This window comes from Protopterus annectens, chromosome 9.part0 (assembly GCF_019279795.1).
Source record: "Protopterus annectens isolate FY-2018-M chromosome 9.part0, PAN1.0, whole genome shotgun sequence".
Lineage (NCBI taxonomy): Eukaryota > Metazoa > Chordata > Ceratodontiformes > Protopteridae > Protopterus > Protopterus annectens.
Window position 1 is genome coordinate 991,606,205 of NC_056743.1, and position 19,932 is coordinate 991,626,136.

At 43.2% G+C, this 19,932-nt stretch overlaps 1 protein-coding gene across 6 annotated transcripts in view; it reads right to left on the minus strand.

Moving 5' to 3' along the window:
• Nucleotides 1-19,932, minus strand: part of SUOX (sulfite oxidase) — a 308,330-nt gene that overhangs the window by 11,648 nt on the left and 276,750 nt on the right. For all 6 annotated transcript variants that reach the window (XM_044083752.1, XM_044083756.1, XM_044083755.1 and 3 more), the window contains one exon: nt 17,108-17,294. In XM_044083752.1, the coding sequence (XP_043939687.1) occupies nt 17,108-17,294 (187 nt within the window). The remainder of the gene's footprint in view (nt 1-17,107; nt 17,295-19,932) is intronic.

Genomic DNA, 19,932 nt, shown 5'->3' on the forward strand with positions numbered 1-19,932 from the left:
AAAAGAATAGCAAAAGCGTATGCAGTGGGCTATCCATTTTGAGATTGTCTGTTTGGAAATTGGCTTTCCTTGAGCTCCTACAGCATAGGACACAAAGAGCTGTTCTGATTTTCTGAAAGACTTTGTTCTGTCCAAATAATAACACAGTTGTCTGTGGATGTCCAAGGAATGTAGTAATCTCTCCCCTTTGTTTTGAGGATTAGGATAAAAGGTAGGTAAATGTATGGCCTGATTCAAAGCTACCCTGGATACCACTTTAGGCATAAAGGATGGGTTGGGTTCGTAAGGAAACTCTGTCCTGATGGAAGATGATAAAAGGCTGCACAGCCATGAGAGCTTGTAGTTCTGAAACTCTACGAGCTGAGGTAATAGCCAGAAGGAAAGCTGTTTTCCAGGACAAATATTGCAAATCTGATGAGGCAGCTGGCTCAAAGGGAGGCAGGGTCAGTTTTTCCAGAATAAAATTGAGATCCCAGGCAGGTATTGGTTGTTTCCTTTGGGGGTCTTAGATTCTTAGCCCCTCTGAGGAACTGTCTTAAGAGAGGGTGAGAGAATAAGGGTGGATCAGTGTTGTATTCTGCAGAAATGGCTGAGGCATGGATTTTGATGGAGGAGAATGAAAGTCCACTGCTTAGCAGCTCAGCTAGATACTGTAGTATTTGAGGTAAATTCAGTTTTCCAGGATTCTGGCCCTTTTTTTCATTCCAGACACAAAACCGTTTCCATTTTGCGGAGTAAGCTTTTCTAGTTGACGGCCTCCTGGCCTCCAAAATGACATCCTGCACCTCCTTGGAGAGTAGGGTCTGTTGTGATGCTAAGGAATCTTCCATGCGGCTAGATTGTTTTTAGCTGGCTGTGAAGAGTTTTGAAGCTGTGCTGAGTCAGGAGAAGAGGCATTAGAGGCAGGGTCCATGGTGGAGAATGCGTCAGGCTCCTCAGGAGTGGGTACCAGTGTTGTCTTGGCCAGTCTGGAGCAATGAGAATCATCTTTGGTCTGTCTGCTCTGGTTTTCAATAGAACTTTGGTCAGTAGAGGAAGAGGTGGGAAGGCATAAACTGTCATTGATGTCCAACTGAAAGAGAGCGTCCACTCTCCAGGCCTTTGGATGGAAAATCCTTGAGCAGGATTTTGTCAATTGGTGATTTTTGTGGGAGGCAAAGAGATCTATGTCTGGCCTTCCTCATGCTTGGATTATTTCTGTAAAAACTTTTGGATGCAACTTCCATACGTGTGGATCTGTCATATTTCTGCTTAGGTTGTCTGCCAGCGTGTTTTCCTTGCCTGGCAAGTACTGTGCTTGTAGTTCGATTTGTAAGTCCATGGCCATGTTCCAAAGTGACATGGCCAGTCTGCATAGGGGGTATGAATGTGTTCCTCCCTGTTTGTTTATGTACCACATAACTGTGGTGTTGTCCGTTCTTATCAATAGTTGACCTGGTTGCAGGAGGTCTTTGAAAGCTATAATAGCATTTATTACTGCTAGCATTTCCTTTTGATTGATGTGAAGGTGCTTTTCTTTTGGGACCATTTGCCCTGAATGCACCGATCTGTCATGTGCGCCCCCCCAGGCGTAGTCCGAGGCGTCTGTTGTGATGACTTGATTTGCTTGAGGCTTGCTGAATGGAAGACCTGTGTTTGTTTGGCATGCTTGAGCCCACCACAGAAATTCCTTTTGCAGACATGGAATTAGTGGTATTATTGTTTCCAAACTGTGGCTGTGTTGAGACCATAGGTTTTTCAGGTACCATTGAAGTTTCCTCATATGCAGCTTTGCACATGGGATTAGTAAGATGCAAGATGCCATGAATCCCAGAGCCTGCAGGATTTTCCTTGCAGTCAGCCTGGTGCAATTTGCTAGTGTTCTTAAGTATTGAGTTAGTTGCCCCTGCTTCTCTGGCGTGAGGTAGGCCATCTGGGTGTTTGTGTCCAAGTTGGCACCCAGGAAAATTATCTTTCGAGAGGGTATTAGTCTTGATTTCTTTTTGTTGACTGTATATCCCAGAGAGTTCAACAACATTATTACATAAGCCAGATGTTTCAGAAGAATGTGCTTGCTGTCCGCTTGGATCAGGCAGTCGTCCAAATAGGGGTGTATTTGTATCCCTTGAAGTCTGCAGCAGGCAATTACTGATGCCAGGCATTTATTGAATACTTTGGGCGCAGTAGATAAGCCAAAGGGCAATGCAGAGAGTTGATAATGGGTTGAACCTGCAAGAAATCTGAGGTATCTTCTGCAATTTTGTCTGATAGGGACATGCAGGTATGCCTCCTTGAGGTCCAATGTTACCAGCCAAGACTCCTTGCCCAGCACGGGAAGAAGCTGCTGTAGAGTGAGCATCTTGAATTTTGGTACAAGTAGAGATATGTTCAGGATGGATAGGTCCAAAATAGGTCTCCAATCTTTTCCCTTCCTTGGTACCAGGAATAGTCTGGAATAAAAACCTTGACCTTGTTCGTGCGTAGGTACCTCTTGAACAGCTTTCATGTTTATGAGATCTGTAATTTGCCTTTGTGCCTCTGCCCTTTGATTGTGTGGCAGGTTTGGCATGCCTCTCATTTTTGGAAGGGTGTGAAAATGGAATCTGTAGCCTCTGTCTATAATGTCCAGGATCCATTTGTCTTTTGTGACAACATGCCAATTTTTTGAAAATAATGCCAGTTTTCCTCCTAAGGGGGCTGCCATTTGAGTCTTGCTTGGCATGCAAAGGGGAAAGTCATTGGGCTTGCTTTCTGAAAGATTGTGAGTTATCCTCACCACCTCTTTGTGTAGGAGCTTGCCATGGTCTGCCTCTAAACGATCCTTGGGATTGTCCCCTGCCCCTCGGGCGTCTGTATCTACCTCTTTGGGGTCTGTCCGTGGCTGGAAAGGACCAATTTTTGGAAAGCCAATTTCTACTGAAACATGGGGGTTGTTGTACCTGTAGAAAATCTTTCACAGTTTGCATTGATTTAGCCTTTTCCTCCATTTTCCTTAATACCTCCTCAGCATTAGCACCAAATAATACATCCTTTTGTATAGGGCCATCTAGTAATTTAGCTTTGACATGCTCAGGCAAGGTTTGTTCCTTGAGCTAGGCATGTCTACATACGACTGATCCTGTAACAGCAGCTCTACATGAGGCCTCTAGAGCATCAAAACCACATTGTAAGGTATGCTTACCCACTTGTTCTGCACTATGCATCAAATCCTGCAACTCCTTCAAGTCTGGTTGTTCAGGTTGTGACATTTTACTTTTCAATTGTGATAACAAAAACTGTTGGTATTTTAGCATATGGAACTGACAGTTTAAGGCCCTCATGGTTAAGGTAGCCGAGGTATATACCTTTTTTCCCCACCTTTCTAAGGATCTGGAATCTCTCTCGGAAGGTAATAGATTTTTAGCAGTGAAGGCCTTAATTCCCTTGGGGCCCTGTGAGATGGTTTCTGGATCAGCAGCATGGCTTTTGTATAGAAATTGCTGAGAGTCAGGAACCCTGTACTACCTGTCAGGCTTGACTGGGGCTGGAGGCAGATAATCCGGGTTAAGGCAGGCCTCCGAGTAAACATCATCTAGGATGTCCAAGACAGGAGGTATAGCCAGAGGTCTGTGCTGAGGTAGCAAGAGAAATTCCCTAAGCCTTTTCTTGGAATCTGAATAATCTTGGCCTTCCCAGTGGAAGTGTTCCCTTAAGGTATGCAAAGTTTCCCCAAATGAGTAATCCTCTGGGGGGGATACAGAAGGAATGGACTCCTCTGCATCAGAGTCTTCAAAAGGGGAGTAAGAATGTTCCTGATCATCAGAGTGCTCTGAAATAATGGAGCCCTAATCAGAGGAGGGGGATTCTTCCTCCACTCTGGGCCTTTTGTCCGGTGGGGGTTGAGAACCCCTGATAAGAGTAATTAAATCCTCAGCCAATTTAAGCATCTGTTTTTTAGGCATGGGGCCTGGAGATGGGCCCTGTGTAGCTTGTCTCTTAGAATGCATGGCTGCTTTACACTTAGTGAAAGCCTTGACGGAAAAAGAAGAGGAAGGTCTGAAGACACCTTAAGTGGAGGTAGACCTGTCCACATTTTGAGGTTCAACGCCAAGAGTGGCTTCGGTATCTGTAGTCGGGGTGTGGGCCGAGGAGCCTGCGGCCTCGGGCACAGGAGACACCGCCAATGAAGTGTCGTCAGTAGTCAGGGGCTGCGTAGGCGCCTCGCTGAGAACCAGACCACGTGTAGTCGGCTTTGGCGTGGTGTTGGTAGAGGCCGCGGACCTCGTGTGTCGGTCCTTATCTTTGCGTTTTTTTAGACAAAACTGGAGTCGGAGTATCTGACGACATAATATAGTTAAATGTTTTTCCAAAATAATGCCGGGCGAACTCCGCCCGACGCTTAATGGTGCGTTTGTTGAATGTAGCACAAAAGCGACAGACCGAGACGTTGTGGTCTGGGCCTAAACAAGGTATACAGAGGGAATGGAAATCCTTATGCGGTATTTGCTTCCCACAAGAAATACAATTATTAACTTTGTCTGACATCAGTCTGAGGCAAGAAAAGTTCCCCCAACGGGGTACTTAGCTTTCAAGAAGACTTCGGTTTCAAAATTTTCATAATTTCAGGAGCTGGCCGACCGGCACTTGCGAACTGCTTCTGCTTCGGGCACCGCGCGGCAAGAAAGACTGAAGAAAATGGCGTTGGCTGGTTCCTTTATACCCCTGTCGCACTGACGTCAGGGAAGAAGCGACTACAACCGACACCAGACCTAGACTTTGGAATTCGGCCGACCGAGGACCCGCCTGACGGCAGGAGAACCCATCTGTTATGACTGCAGCTGTATGCACGATGAACATCATCTTTGACTTGTACAATTTACTACCAGTTGTATTATGTTAAGAGCTTTTACCAGTTTCACAAAAGCAAATGCGCTTAAGATTTGTTTTGAAGACAATGTTTAAATGTTCTGTCAAAAACTGAAGTCTCTCTCCCTTAAGGGATCTTACCTGCCCAGCAATGAAACATTGTTAGTTGACCATTGATCCTTGAAAGCCTGCAGAAGAGAGCTCTCTTCGGTGTCAGGAAATGTCTGAAGGGCTTGGTTTCAGTGTGTGGAATGTGCCCCAAAAGCTTTGGAAGCTAGCCATCCGTTATATCCTTGGCATGATATAACCCACACAGCTTAGGCTACCTCAGTAACGATCCTTATGAGGAACATCCAGAGTCTTCACTACTGCATCTAATCTTTCCAAAGCCAGAGGAACTACTACTACTACCTCCTTCCAAGCCTGCTGGATGACGAGAGGAAACTCCCACAAGAAGGGAAACATCATCACAGACTCCATCTTGAAATATGACAATACTAGTCATACAGTTCAGCACAATAATTGAAAAGGTACTGGATGCATAAAGATGCTTTCCTTAAGGGGTCCAGTGCTCTAAGTTGTTTGTCTCTGGGTGGACCAATGAAGACTTATCTGCAGGTCCCCTTTTTAGGGATATTGAAGGCACAATGGAATCAGCCACTAGAGTCTTTGTCCAAAAATCACATTTTTTGGGAGATTGAAAGAGAATACAGTTGTGTAAAAACTTACAATAACAACAGATGCCCTGCTGATTACTGCAGCAGTACTCCAATACTGATGGGTTATCCTGCCTGAGGTAACCTGTTGTTTAGTCATCGAGCCAAAGGCAAAACCTTCCTGATGCACCATATGTCCAAGTGTATGACTCCAGCATGCAGGTTTAGGGGTACCTAAGAGGACAGATGAGTGGAAAATCCTCAAACTATTTAGCCAGGAGGAGCTTGAATACAGATATAGTAGTAGTCCAGCTTAGAAGTGAGAAAAAAACAAACCGTTTCCCCCTTGATCCATAAACGTAGAGAAAGATTACCAAGCATAGAATAATGACAGCGAATGGGTGTTAAAAACAGGGATGCAATACTGCAACAGTGATCAACTGGTCATCTACTATCATGGTAAGATCTTGCACAATGGTACTATGTCTTTCCTTGGACCACTTTTGCAATATTCCAGTACTGATGGGTGATTCCCACGGCTACAGATTAAGGGTGGATAGGTTTGAAACAGGGAGCTGTCTACCAGTCCTACAAGGATAGATCTCGCAAACAGCAAGCTAGATTTGGAAACGGCATCTACTCTGTTGTATCTAGTAAAAGTGTGAACTGATGACCAGGTGGCCATTTCCAGGACAGATCTGGAGTCAATGTCTTTGAGGAAGGCTGCAGATGAGGAGACCTCTCTGGCGGATTGCGCCTTCACAGCTGAGTACAAAGATTTGCCATACAAGGAGTAAACAAAGTAAAATAAATTTGAAATCCAGTTGGAGGTGGTCTGTTTGGAGACAGGGTTGTCCAACCCCCCCCCCCCTCGAAAGGAGACTAAAATCTACTCGGTTTTCCTGAAAGTTTTTGTCCTGTACAAGTAGAATCTTAACTGCCTGTGTACATCCAGGGAACTGAGAAGTTTTCTCCCTTGTTTTGTGGATTAGAAAAACACAGACAAATGTCCAAAATGTCCAAGGAAACCAGTACTAGAAATCCAAATTAAACACCCTTCTAGTGAAAGTTCAGGACTAAAACTCAAACAGAAATTGACTGCAACAACAGCTGAGAGATCCTGCCTAGATTGTATGAAAATAAGACTATTTCTAGAGGTACTCCTTATTTAAAAGAAAACAAAACAGGCTTAGAAATGTCATTATCATTAAGGAGGTGCATGGTTGCAGCTTGACTTGAATAACAGCTGTAGGTGCCCAATAAGAAATAATCTTAAACTATCCAATTACAGTCAAGGGTGATAGGTGTGTTAAGTTCAGCTTGATTTGAATAATATCTGTAGGTGACCAATAACAATCACTTTTAATTATCAATGTCAGGACCATAGTGTATCACACCTGCAGTCAAACTATGGCTCCAAGAACAAACCAAGGTAGCTCAAGATTAAAACATTTGTATAACTTTAATCATACAGTACTAGCTCTAACAGCTTTCACACATAAAAGTGTTTCATCAGATAAAATACATGTGATATAAATAAATTCTAAGTCACATGACCAAACACATTCATTATCTTAAAGAGTGTAGCTTTAAAAAGGTTTAATAGTACACTGACCATTGAGATCAGGTCGATCAGCTCTAAACCTATTTATCCATCAGCATTTAGCTGCTTCAGTTTTGGTTATCAAATCTCCTCCCCTTACATTCTCAAAAATATTTTTAATACAGCAAATTTAAAGTGATGTTCATTCACTTATCCATTATATGTTTAAGTAAAACATTTGTTTTCATTTCTCTTATCTCTGAAAAATGGTCATTAATCCTTTCCTTCTACAAAATATTAAACTGTTCAAAGAAATCAGGCACTTTATGAAGTTCTTGGAGCCCTTGGAATATAATCAGTAAAAAAGGCTGTAGTTTAGATTTCTAAACTGTAAAACACTGATAGAGCTGCTGACATTCAGGCCAGGAAATTTACAGGTGTTTAACCTGATCTTCCATTCAACTCCTGTTTCTTTGTAGTAAAGCTTTTTTTTGCCCTTCAGAGGTATGAAAGGCACAGTGTCCAAGATGTGAAAGATGAAGTCCCAGTACCCTGCAAAATCCAGTCTGTTTGGCAAGCGAATTCTAGGATATCTTGATTTGTATACCTGACAGATGATTTTTTCAGACTGCTGATGATTTTTACCACCATTTACATTTCGCACACTGTGCCATGTAGGCAACTCTTTCGGTATTATACTTCCCCTTAGTCATGTTGATGAATGTACTGCCTGTGCTGGGACACAGGAAGTGAAAAGAGCAGTTCATGTTTTTGCAATATGTGCAGTTGGAAGGGCCACAGGGAAATGTACCCCCTGACTCTATCAAGTCTCCTTTGTACTTTGATTCTAAAAAGTCCTTTTTTGAATGTGAAACTGGGGCCAGGCTCAAGGATCTTTGCTAAGAGCTTGAAATCCATGATCACCTAGTTTTCCTTAATTATTCTCTGAACAATTTTGTGGCCTCCTGAAAATGTAATTGCCATGCTCTGTTTTTTGTTCTCTGCTTGGGGGTCTGTGTAATGGTACATGAGGCTTCAACATCTATGGTAACAAGTCAGGGGTCAGTCAACTTCATCCATTACAAAGGATTTGGACCTTGCTGCTAGGGGTTTTATCAACACTTCCAAACACATTGAGACAGGTTCTGTAACTGAACCACTTCCAGCTACAACTGGCCTGAAGGGGTTCACCAAGATCTTGTGGGGCTTGGGGATCTGAATGAAAATGGGAATTTGCGGGTGGGTCTAAGCAGAAAGCCAGTGTGTTTGCTGTTTATAAGCTCATTTTCATGCAACAGTCTAAGGGTTTCCTGTATATCCTATGTACTTTAAATTGTGCAGCATTCAGCTTCTCTGTAAAACATTTCACTATTAAACAGTCCTTCAAATTTGCTGTTATATACATTGGTATCAGTGGTAAGAATCCCCCATCTCTTGTCCTCTTTTATTAACCTTCTACCAGTATCTTTACTAAGGTTAAGGAGTGCTTGTAATTTACCTTTACGACTGCAAAACTTTTACCTTTTTGTTCAGGGCATTTCTGATGCCAGCCTCATATTTAGCTTCAAAGGCTCTGACAAGCAGGGTGGATGAGTGGGCAAAAGTCACTAGGGTTTTCCATTTTCTAGCAGGAGCTTGGTTGGGGTTTAATCCCCTTTGATTTCTGTCATTAAAGAAGACTTTTAGGTTAATCTTCTGTGTGAAGTTTCAGGTCACATGTCATTGGTTTTCTACCAGGTTGCTGCCGTTTTGTAGGAAGAAAGTCATGTCCTTCTCCAGTACTTTTAATTCCATCTTAGACAGGGATTTCACTAAGTGGTTCCAGACTTCAGCCTGTTATTGGAATATTTCACCCAACTTGTGTCTTTGCAGATCATTCACATCTCTTTTTCCAGATCCTACTCCATGGTGGCTGTGGGTAGTGACATTTGGGGGTCCTGCCCTGGTAGCTTGTGTTGTAGTTACTCTTCTGAATAATGCAGTGCTGTCTTGATGTTATGTCACATTCCCCTAGTAATTTGGTGGGGTTTCAGAAAAATCTTAAAAAGGGAGACTGTGACTTGAATAACTACAAAAATTATACCACAACTGAGCAACCTGGGACAGCTAATTCCTGCTGTGGAACCTAGTAATCAAACGAAAAAGAATTGCAAAACAGAAGCATCTGGAAGTCCAGGAGAATCCCCACTGCAGCAACCACCCAGCAGGATTTTTGCAGGGATCCTCCCACCACATGGCTGGACTTGGATCATCATCACAGGGCACTAAACCAACAGCAACCTCCAAGTGGCTTCCTTCCTGGGGACCAAGAAGAGTCTTGAATAAAAAACTTTTCCAGAACTAGAAGTTGGAACAGGATCTATGGTTCCCTGGGAGAGAAGATCCTGCACAAGGAATGGAATGAGAGTGGCCTAACTGGGTGGAGGAAATCTCCTGGATGATGGGAATTACCTCCAACCATGTTGGATAATAAATAACACCCATCCATCTGTAATAATGAAATGCCAAGCTGTGAGGGACGCACTTAGTTTTTTGGACCAGGGGCACTGAAAAAGTCAGACTGAGGCTGATTAAATCTGGAAAAAAAAAAAAAAAAAAGTTATGTACTCACCTTAACTTTCCATGTTTGTAGACCATCTTGCCCTTCATTCTTACATATGCCTATTACAAAGCTCAAACTCTTCTAGTTGGCTCGTGGCTAGGTAGGTATCCCATCGTACACCAGTACAATCCCCAGATCTTGTTTGCTGCTAAACTATAGAAAGACAGAACTAAAGCTATCCAGAAAGAATAATAATGAAAGGTCTCCACCTATTATGGAAAAATGATCCTCCAGATCATTCCAGGACGGGGGTAGGAGGTGGGTTTAAGAATGAAGGGCAAAATGGACTACAAACATGGAACATTATGGTGAGTACATAACTTCTTTATGCTTTGTAGTCCTATCTCACTTTCATTCTTGCATATGGGACAGCGTCCCTAGCACCTTATTCTTGGGTGGCTCACGGAAAAATACTCCTGAGTACTGTGGAACCAAAGGAGGTTCTACCCCTAGCGGTCAGGTCCAATTTGTAATGAGTAATAAAGGTGTGAGGGGTAGCCCAGGTTGCTGCTACTCATATATTATCAATTGGAACTCTGGCTTGGAAGGCTGCAGATGTAGACTGGGATCGTGTAGAATAAGCCTTAATTTTGAATGGTAAAGGCTTCCCATTAGAAGAATAAATGAAGGAGATACAGCTCGAAATCCAATTTGAAAAGGTCACTTTGGAGACTGGGATACCTAATCTGGAGTTGGAGAATGATACAAACAATTGGTCTGACTTCCTGAGTTCCTTAGTTCTGTGCAGATAGAATCGTAACTGTCTGTGAACGTCAAACTGATGAAATCTGTATTCTGCTGCACTGGAATGGTTAGGGAAAAAGACCGGCAGCTCTATAATCTGGTTCAAACTATTATGAGATCATATTTTAGGGATAAAAGATGGATTTGTGCGAAGAGAGACTCTATCTTTGTGGAAAATCAAATAAAGGGGCTTGATAGACAGTGCTTGTACTTCTGATACTCGTCTAGCAGATGTGATGGCTACTAGGAACAAAATCTTCCAAGACAGAAACTTCAACGGGCACGAATGAGCAGGTTCAAAGGGTGGAGAAGTTATTTTGGACAGGATGAAGTTTAGATCTCAAGAAGCTACCAGTTTCTGAAAGGGAGATCTCAGCAAAGTAGCACCTTTAACGAAAGTTTTACACAATTTGTGTGACATCAGGTTAGACTCATGTTGACCCAAATGAAAATTAGATATCGCTGCCAACTGAACCCTAATTGTGGCAGCAGCAGATCCCTGGTGAAATAGTTCAGACAAAAATTCTAAAACCACTGGAATGGATGCGGTGTATTGGTCAACATTTCTTTCTTCAGCCCAGATAGAAAACCTTCTCCATTTGCTGGTGTATAACTTTCTAGTGGATGGTTTATGTGAAGAAGTGAGAATGTGGGTCACAGCGGGAGAAAAATCATGAAGCCTGACTAGGCATGGAATTGGAGCAGCCACGCTGTCAAGTTGAGGGTGTGGAGGCTGGGGTGAAGACAGCCTGACATGTGTGTCAAGAGATCTGGCACTGGGTCCAGAGTCCGTGGATCATCCAGCAGATGAGGCCCGAGAAAGGGGAACCAAATCTGACGAGGCCAGTAAGGAACGATGAGGATCAATTTGCTTCCCAACAGTTTCGCTTTCTGAATCACCTTGGATAGGAAAGGAAAGGGGGGAGGGCATAAAGGAGACCCAGTGGCCAATCGTGACTCCCTGGGGGGGGGGAGATAAGGGAAAAGCAGTTGCTGCATTTGTAGATGATCGGACTGGCGAAAAGATCGCAGCAAGGCTGTCTCCGTTTGTGAAAGATCTGTTCTGCAATTTCCTGCTTCAGAGACCACTTGCGAGGCATCAAGATTGCCTGGCTGAGTTTGTCGGCTATCATGTTGGTTGTCCCTGGGATGTGCTTTGCCACTAGAAAGCTCTGGGAGGATATCGCCCACTTCCAAACATGAATCGCCTCCCAACAAAGGGGGTAAAGATCTGCTTCTGCCTTGCTTGTTGAGATACCATACCACGGACATGTTGTCTGACTGGATCGCTATCGTCCCAAGAGGAAGAAGGTCGCCACGTGCTTGCAACACTAGAAGCACCGTCCTCATCTCTAGGACATGCCATGTGCCTTGGACAGTCCTGCCTAGACAATGCCCCCCCCCCACCCTATCTGTGAGGCATCCATGGTCACAGTAGCAACGGGTTGGTGAGGAAGGAATGGAGTGCCTGTTAGTTGGTCGGGTTGGATCCACCAACGGAGGCCCTTTTTTGCAAGATTCTGTTAAGAGGATGTGGTGGGATAAAGGCAGTTGTTGAAAGGACCACAGAGACGATAGAAGCCATTGAAGAATTCGCTTATGTAATCTGGCAAGAAGGACTAGCATTACGGTGGAGGCCATGGTCCCTAAGAGTTTCACAGCACTGTCTTTGCCTTGACTTTTTGAAGGGGAAGTAAATGAAGAACTTGTATGAGGTTCTGTGCTCTTTCTGCAGGAAGACAAGCTAACATGGCGACTGTGTCTATTTCTGCACCTATAAAAGTCACAAATCGAGAGGGCGATAAGGCAGACTTTTCCCAATTTATAGTGATCCCCAACTGGGCATAAAGTTGGATAGTGGAATCACTCAGGCAGATGAATGGCTCCAAGGCAATAAACACAATTACTATGGCCATCTGTAATTGACATCTTCTGGGAGCACTTTACACATTTTTTAAAACCCGAAGGTTTATGATCTTTTGCCTCTTTACACATAACTGGTGAAGCAGAAACACACAAGCACAATGAGGACTAGGTCCTCTAACACAAACGGGCCTAGCCCTTACCACACAAGCACACACTAACCGTGAGGACTAGGTCCTCTAACTCAAACTGGTCTAGCCCTGGGAAGAGAGAAAAACACAGAACTAGGTCCTCTAACTTAAACTGACCTAGGTAGAAAGTATAAGATCGGAAAACTATCAGCTAGACTACACACACACAAATTTAAAGAATTGAATATCAAAACTATCTCGAAAGAATCTACGCTCAAACACAGTCGTAGAGGCAAAAAGGGTCGGAAATACCAAGGACTCTGCGCACAAACTGAAATGCTAAATATCTAAGTAACTAAGTATTTAAATTGTAAACTCTCTAATAGTACGACACACTGCAAACGAAAAACAGCAAAGGAAGCGTAAGTGCGCACGTTACGCTGAAACACTATTATCTAAGGAAGAAACTGTCTAAATTCTAAACTCTCTAATAAGAACAACACTGCACACAAAAAATAACAAAATAAGCACAAACGTGCCATTAATTAGAACAGACTGGCACAGAGAATGCCAAATGAAAACAAGGCCAACCAGTTCTCAACAATTAAGTAATTTAAAGTGAGGAAACACTTCAACACGATTGAAAAACTACTTTAACTCTAATACACGATCTATAACCATATAAATCCTAAAGTTAAGCGGTAATACAATAATAATAGAAAAATATTAAACTTAACCATGGCCAAGCAAGAAGCACATCTGAACACGTAGACGCGGCAAACGAGATCTGGGGATTGTACTGGTGCACGATGGGATACCTACCTAGCCATGAGCCAACTAGAAGACTTTGAGCTTTGTAATAGGCTGAGTTGGAGCCGATGATCAGCTCCGAACCCATATGTAAGAATGAAGGGAGATAGGACTACAGAAAATCACCTTTTTCCAGAACACAGACTCTGGTATATTACTAAGATACCTTCCAGGGCTGTTTCTTGCCCTTCTGAATGGGCTCTTAACTCAACAGACAAAGGAAGTGGAACTGAAAGGATGATTCCTTTGATATCTGGGGAAAGAAGTGAGAAAAATCTGTTTAAAATCTTGCATTATTTTACCCTTCTCCTGAAGAATTTTGAAAATCTCAGCTGCAGAAGGGCCAAACAAAAAGTCCAAGGGTGGGAGGGTGTTCAAAAGCTTGGATTTGATATGCACTGCTAGGAACCAGAGGTGAAGCCACGCAAATCTGTGGATGACACAGCCAGTGGCTGCAGCCCTGAAGGTGGCCTTTGCAGCACCATAGCTGTGTTTTACAGTATATCTGGCTACCTGTGTAGCTTGACTGGGCATAGGTGCCACCTGCTGCTTTTATTCAGAATCCTCCCAATTAGCCACATTTTTAATTTCCCTAGAATGGACAAAAGGTATTTTTATCACCAAAGTCTGATAAATTTAGGTCCCTAAAGGCCACGGTGGCAAAGGTGAAAATCCTTTTACTATACCTGTCCATGGCCACACACAAGCCTACCAAGCTTTCACCAGCAGCTAATTAAGGGGATAGAAAAAACACAAGAGTCCACTACAGGATGTAAAGGCATCCAAGCACTGCTTTTGGAGCTCCCCACCTCAAACAAGTCATAGTATCTTTTCTGCACATGAATGACTCATCTACATTCCCATTCAAAATACTACATCATCCCGGCAATAATCTTCCTAAAGGAAATCTCTTCTCAGTGGACAAGTTGTCGTCACCATTGCCATCATCATCATCTGAAGCAAGTTGTTCAAGAGAATGTATTTGAGATAAGTTAAAGAATCCTCAAAGCAGTGAATGGAGTGGAAGGAGAGAGGTTTCAGAGAGAAAATGGCCTTATACAAACCTTTCCTTTTCCTGAGATTTCACAATAGGAGAACTATGCCTGTTTTTCTTTTTCTTTTCTTAGGTGTGACATCTGCCTTAACACAATGTGATGGTTCAGAACCCTGATGGACCTCGATTAAAGTGTCAGGCATCTCTTCCCTAATATGGATTTGAGGTGTGCCCTGTGGTCACTTCGAAATTATCACCCTAGGTTACTCCTCCTCTACCATCCAGGCAGGCTTGGTCTCGTTGGACAAGGCACATCAGCAGAAACATCCAAATCAGACTGGGATTCAGGTCTAGATATTTTTTATCTTCTTTGGGTGGCAAATGAGACATCTAAGGCTGAGGGATCCATCATCTTGGTTGCTTGAGGTGCTTCAGATGTTGGTTCTCTGAAGGTTTTTTTGGGAAGAAAGATTAGCAAATACTGCATTTTATGTAACTGTGTTTAGCCCATAAACAAAACAGACACAGAAGTGTAGGTTGTTATAAGGTATCTACCTACCACAATCACACTTATCTCTCTGCTGACATACAAGACAATAAATAAAGAAGGTTCCCTGAACTGGCACTTACCTACATAAGTGTAGGCAATGATAGCAGCAGCAATAATGTGGTTAACAGACTGATGGGAGTGGTGATCCTGCATTTAAACAGGTGAAAAGACTGTCTGAGGATCTTATGCTCATACATCTGCTTATGCACCCCTACGACCATAGGCTGTGGTCATACACCAGAAGTATACAGCTTACTTCAAAACCCATTCTAACCCAATTTAAAAAAAAAAAATCTAAAACAGTACTTTAAAAGGCAATGTCTGTGTCCGTGCTCTAATCCTGACTAACTCTGGCAATATAAACATGTACTAAAGATGTCTTTTGGCCATCCCTACACTGCTTACTAATTTGTTACTCTATAGCAAATCAGATTTATATATGACAGAATGAATAACTTTTATCCTACGTATTGTATTTGTAACAGTGCTTTAACTTGTTTAATGTAAATTTTTCTATATGTATGTGTGTATGTATGTATGGAGTTTTTCTCCCTGGGTCTCCTCTGAAAATGGACAGGTATCCAGTAGGACTATCCCGGTCAACAAATGTAAAATAAAATAAATAAATAAATAAAACACAGCATCAAAAAGGTTTTGGCTTTGGTATGCTGGCTGAACGTTAGGTTACCTTGGGCAGGATAACCCATCAGTACTGGAATACTGCAACACTGATCCAAGGAAAGACATCTTGTCTGGTCTCATCATGATACGGACTACCACACCAGGGTCTTGCCAAGCCCATTGGATGGCACAACAACTATTTCTGTCTACAGGGGAACCACTTAAGAAGGCAGAGTAAGTGGAAAACCTCCTGTAGAATTTCCTTTAACAGACAGGTGGGGATTGACTGGCCAAGACTCCTCTGATCTCATAAGTTGGGATCTTCAGGATGAGACAACGAGTAATCTTTAATGTTACCGTTTACAGCAGCCTGTGTGGGAGACTCCACTGGGGAATTTATTTGCTACCACCTGCATATCATCCTCCTTGACTTGCTCAGAAGGGAACTGTCCAGAAAGGAGAAGCTAACTGGAGAAGATATCCACTACTCCCACGCCTCTTGGAGGAGAGGCTGGTGGAACCAAAGAACCAAGTATATGGGACCTGAGGCCAGATGAGTGCAGGATTTGGGAACTATCAGTCAACAAAATGCAGTGTATAAAAGTCGCTTCCATCTTTGCCAACTACTATGTCAAGAAGCTCCCTGTTGAGAGATCCAGCAGTGTCAAGGCCAAATGGTGCCAAAAAATGTGGATGGTCAGCCTCAAATCTCTGGTCTCAGCACCAAACGTCAACTCAAAACAGCGATGTCAAAGGTGACTCCTTTGGGTGAGAGAGCTCAAACACTTCGAAATCTGATAAGATCTAGAGGGTATCAGTGTCCAAAAGCAGGGTACATATCTCAACACTGATAACCTCTTCCCTAGAAATGGTCAGCAACAAGGAAACCAATGTCAAGGTTATAGACTTCAATGAAACAGTTGACTTTGAAGTAACTGTCAGCACCAGCAGTGGAAACATCAGACTTGAATCTACCAGGGTCAAAATGGGTGTACTGATGAGATTGTGTCTAGATAGGAGTGAGGAACAGAGTCCTCTTGTCACCAAGGAACTAGAAAGGGAGAAGTGGACATCTATCGTTGTCTACAGTGGTCTCAAACTAAAGTAACCACTGGTGCTGTATGAGGATTAGAAAACTCAGGCAAGGACTGCAATCTCCAAGACAAAAACAAATATGGGCAGTGTAGCTAGAAAAATGTAGTCATTTCCCTCACGGAAAATTATCCTGGTTTTAGGGCTGCTTGAGATCAGAGGGCCAGGAGTTTGTGAGATCCCTACACTTTGCCAATAATGACTCATCATCATCTCCTAGTTTAGGTTCACAGCAACAGTGGTTGACACTGTTTAGGTTTAGATACTGAAGTAAAAATATTAATAATTTTCTTGGACCAGACTCTGGAACATTCATCATCTCAGTCTGAGAAACACCTGACACTGTGGGTTTCTCAGTCTGCCTAATTTTGACATTATGCAAACCAGTCAGTTTAACAGATTCAACCCTAGCTTTCCTAGTGAGAATTTTGAGACACTGGAAGAGGAACAAGATAACCAGTCTCCATCCACTTTAACATTTCAAATGGGGAATCTGAATTCTTCACATTAATCTCCTTTAGTGAGTAAATCACTGAAAAGCAACTTGCTTTTGTCAGAAGTAGCATTTTTTGCTCAAAAGTCACAAACTTCACACTTTTGTTCAGTGTACAGCTGAGCCAGAAACACAAAGCCCACAGCAAATGCTTATTGTACAAATAAACACATTTTAGCCTTACCTGGTTTTTGTGCAATCCCCATATCAGTACACCACCTGTTCCTGTTAGCAGTCCAGCCACTGTGAAATGCCACCTCTTTCCTGTATGCCAGTGCTCATTGCCAGTTTTGGAATCTGTACTCTGTGGACAAGCTAGGACTCTGCCTGCAAAGATCTTCTGGAAAGAATTCGACCCCTGTGTGAGACACCTTGGGAAAAGAGACAGTGAAATGGTAGGTCACACAGTTGTGTATAGGAAGCATACAACGAAAACAGATTAAGGGATGAAGAGTATGAGCTGCCAACATTAACCTGTAGTTTACAGATAAGACATTCCCGGGTCTATATTAAAAGAACGAACGTTTACTTACCTGAATACCTAAACACCGACATGTCTTCATCGAGCCGCAAAAACACTGATCGTCCTGAAGCACGAAATCCGAAATGTCGAATCGTCATGGTTGGCCCTTCTGCGGTATAGCTCCGTAAGGTAAGTGTGTGATAGTTATGGACCTTTGGGTTAGGGTGCAGGTTAAGTTAAGTGCATACAAGATTTAGTGTAGGGTTAGAAGTACGGTTTAGTTTAGGGTTAGAAGTAAGGTTTTGGTTAGTGTATGTATGTGGTTTATTTAGACTGTGTAGTAGTATGTAGTGGGCGGTGGGAGGGGACAACTATGACATTTCGAGTTTTTGAATTTCGCGGTTTAGGGCATTCAGTGTATTTGTGGTTCGCAAAATGTGTGTCGGCGTTTAGGTATTCGGGTAAGTAAGCGTTTGTGTTTTTAATATAGATCCGCATTCCCCACTCTAACTCCTGCAGACAACAGAAAATAAGAAGTTATGTACCTACCATAATGTTCCATGTTAGTTGTCTTCTTCTCGCCTTCTTTCTTGCTGGTTGGGTTCGGAGCCGATCTTTGGCTCCGACTCAGCCATCTTCTAAAGCTCGAGAGCTATTTACTGGCTCGAGGCCTCCCCATATCCCACAATGCCTGGCGCTAGATCCCCAGATCTCGTTTGGTAGACCTAACTACAGACAAATATAAGGACACCTGTCCTAACAGCATATGTTTAGCTACAGAGCTAAAAGGTTGAGGGAACAAACCAGATAAGATCCAGCCAGCTATAAAGAACTCAGAGGGCAACTCTTCTCGGTCTATTAGGATAGGGGGACGGAGGGTGGGACGCAAGAAAGAAGGCGAGAAGAAGACAACTAACATGGAATGTTATGGTAGGTACATAACTTCTTAATGTTAAGTTGTCTATCTCGCCTTCATTCTTGCTGGTTGGGACAGCGTCCCTAGCACCTCAGTCCTGGGTGGCTCATCGGAACAGACTCTTCAGCACATTGGAACCAAAATCAGCTCTGCTCCTAGAGGCCACATCCAACTTATAATGAGAAATAAATGTATGGGGAGTGGCCCATGTAGCTGCCGAACAAATGGCTTCCATTGGTAATCTTGCCTGAAAAGCTACAGAAGTAGCTAAAGCCCTAGTAGAGTGGCCTTTTGGTTTAGCAGGGAGCTGTTTGTTCCTCAATTGATAAATCAAAGTAATAATAGAAGTCAACCACCTAGATAGTTACTTTAGACACTGGTAGACCTTGTTTACCTTCAGCATAGGACAGGAAGAGCTGATCTGATTTTCTAATTTGTTTAGTCCTATGCAAGTAGAAACGTAATTGTCTATGAACATCCAACTGATGTAATTTATGTTCAGCTTTGTTGGAATAATTTGGGAAGAAGACCAGATCATCAATGGACTGATTCAGATTACTCTCAGAAGGTACCTAAGGAAGGAAGGAGGGATTAGTCCTGAGCGAAACACTGTCATTATGGAAAACTAAATAAGGAGGGCGAACACAAAGGGCCTGGAGTTCGGAAACTCTTCTGGCTGAGGTAATTGCCACAAGAAAGAGGGTTTTCCAAGAAAGAAACTTTAAGGAACATGAAGCTGCGGGTTCAAAGGGGGGCAATATTAGGGAAGCTAAGATCAAATTAAGATCCCACTGAGGCGGGGGATCTCTTACTGGGGGCCTGAGCAAAGTAGTCCCTTTGAGAAAAGCTTTGCAAAGTTTATGGGACATGATACTAGTTTCAGATAGGCCTGTATGAAAATTTGAAATTGCGGCTAACTGAACTCTAATGGTGGCAGAAGAGGACCCAGACTGAAAAAGTTCCGCTAAGAAATCTAAAACGTGGTGGACCGGGGCTGAAAAGGGATCTATGTTTTTAGACTCTGCCCAGCAAGAGAAACGTTTCCACTTAGTAGCATAAAAGTTTTTCTGGTAGTAGATTTGTGCGAAGATAAGATGATTTCACGCACCAGTTGGGAAATGTCCGGAAGCCTGGCTAAGGTTGGAAGTAGAGCAATCAAGCAGTGAGGTTGAGAGACTGCAGGGATTGGTGCAGTCTGCCCAACTGATGGATCAGGAGGTCTGGTACTGGGTCCAGGGTTACTCCAGGAGGTGATGATGTAGGAACGGAAACCAAATTTGTCGAGGTCAGTAGGGGGCAATGAGGGTCATCTTGCATCCCAGCGCGGTAGCTTTCTGTATTAGTTTGGGAATCAGGGGAAATGGAGGGAATGCATAAAGAAGTCCCTGAGGCCAATCGTGGATTAGAGCGTCTCTGGGAGGGTATCCGGGAAGAGGGAGGAGAGAAAAGAAACTGTTGCACTTGCTGTTGAAGGGGGTGGCGAAAAGGTCGCAGCAAGGCTGACCCCATTTGCAGAAGATTTGGTTCGCCACTGTCTGATTGAGAGACCATTCGTGAGGCATGAGAATTGCTCTGCTCAGCCTGTCCGCTATAACTTTGGACTTCCCAGGGATGTGCATTGCTATCAGAA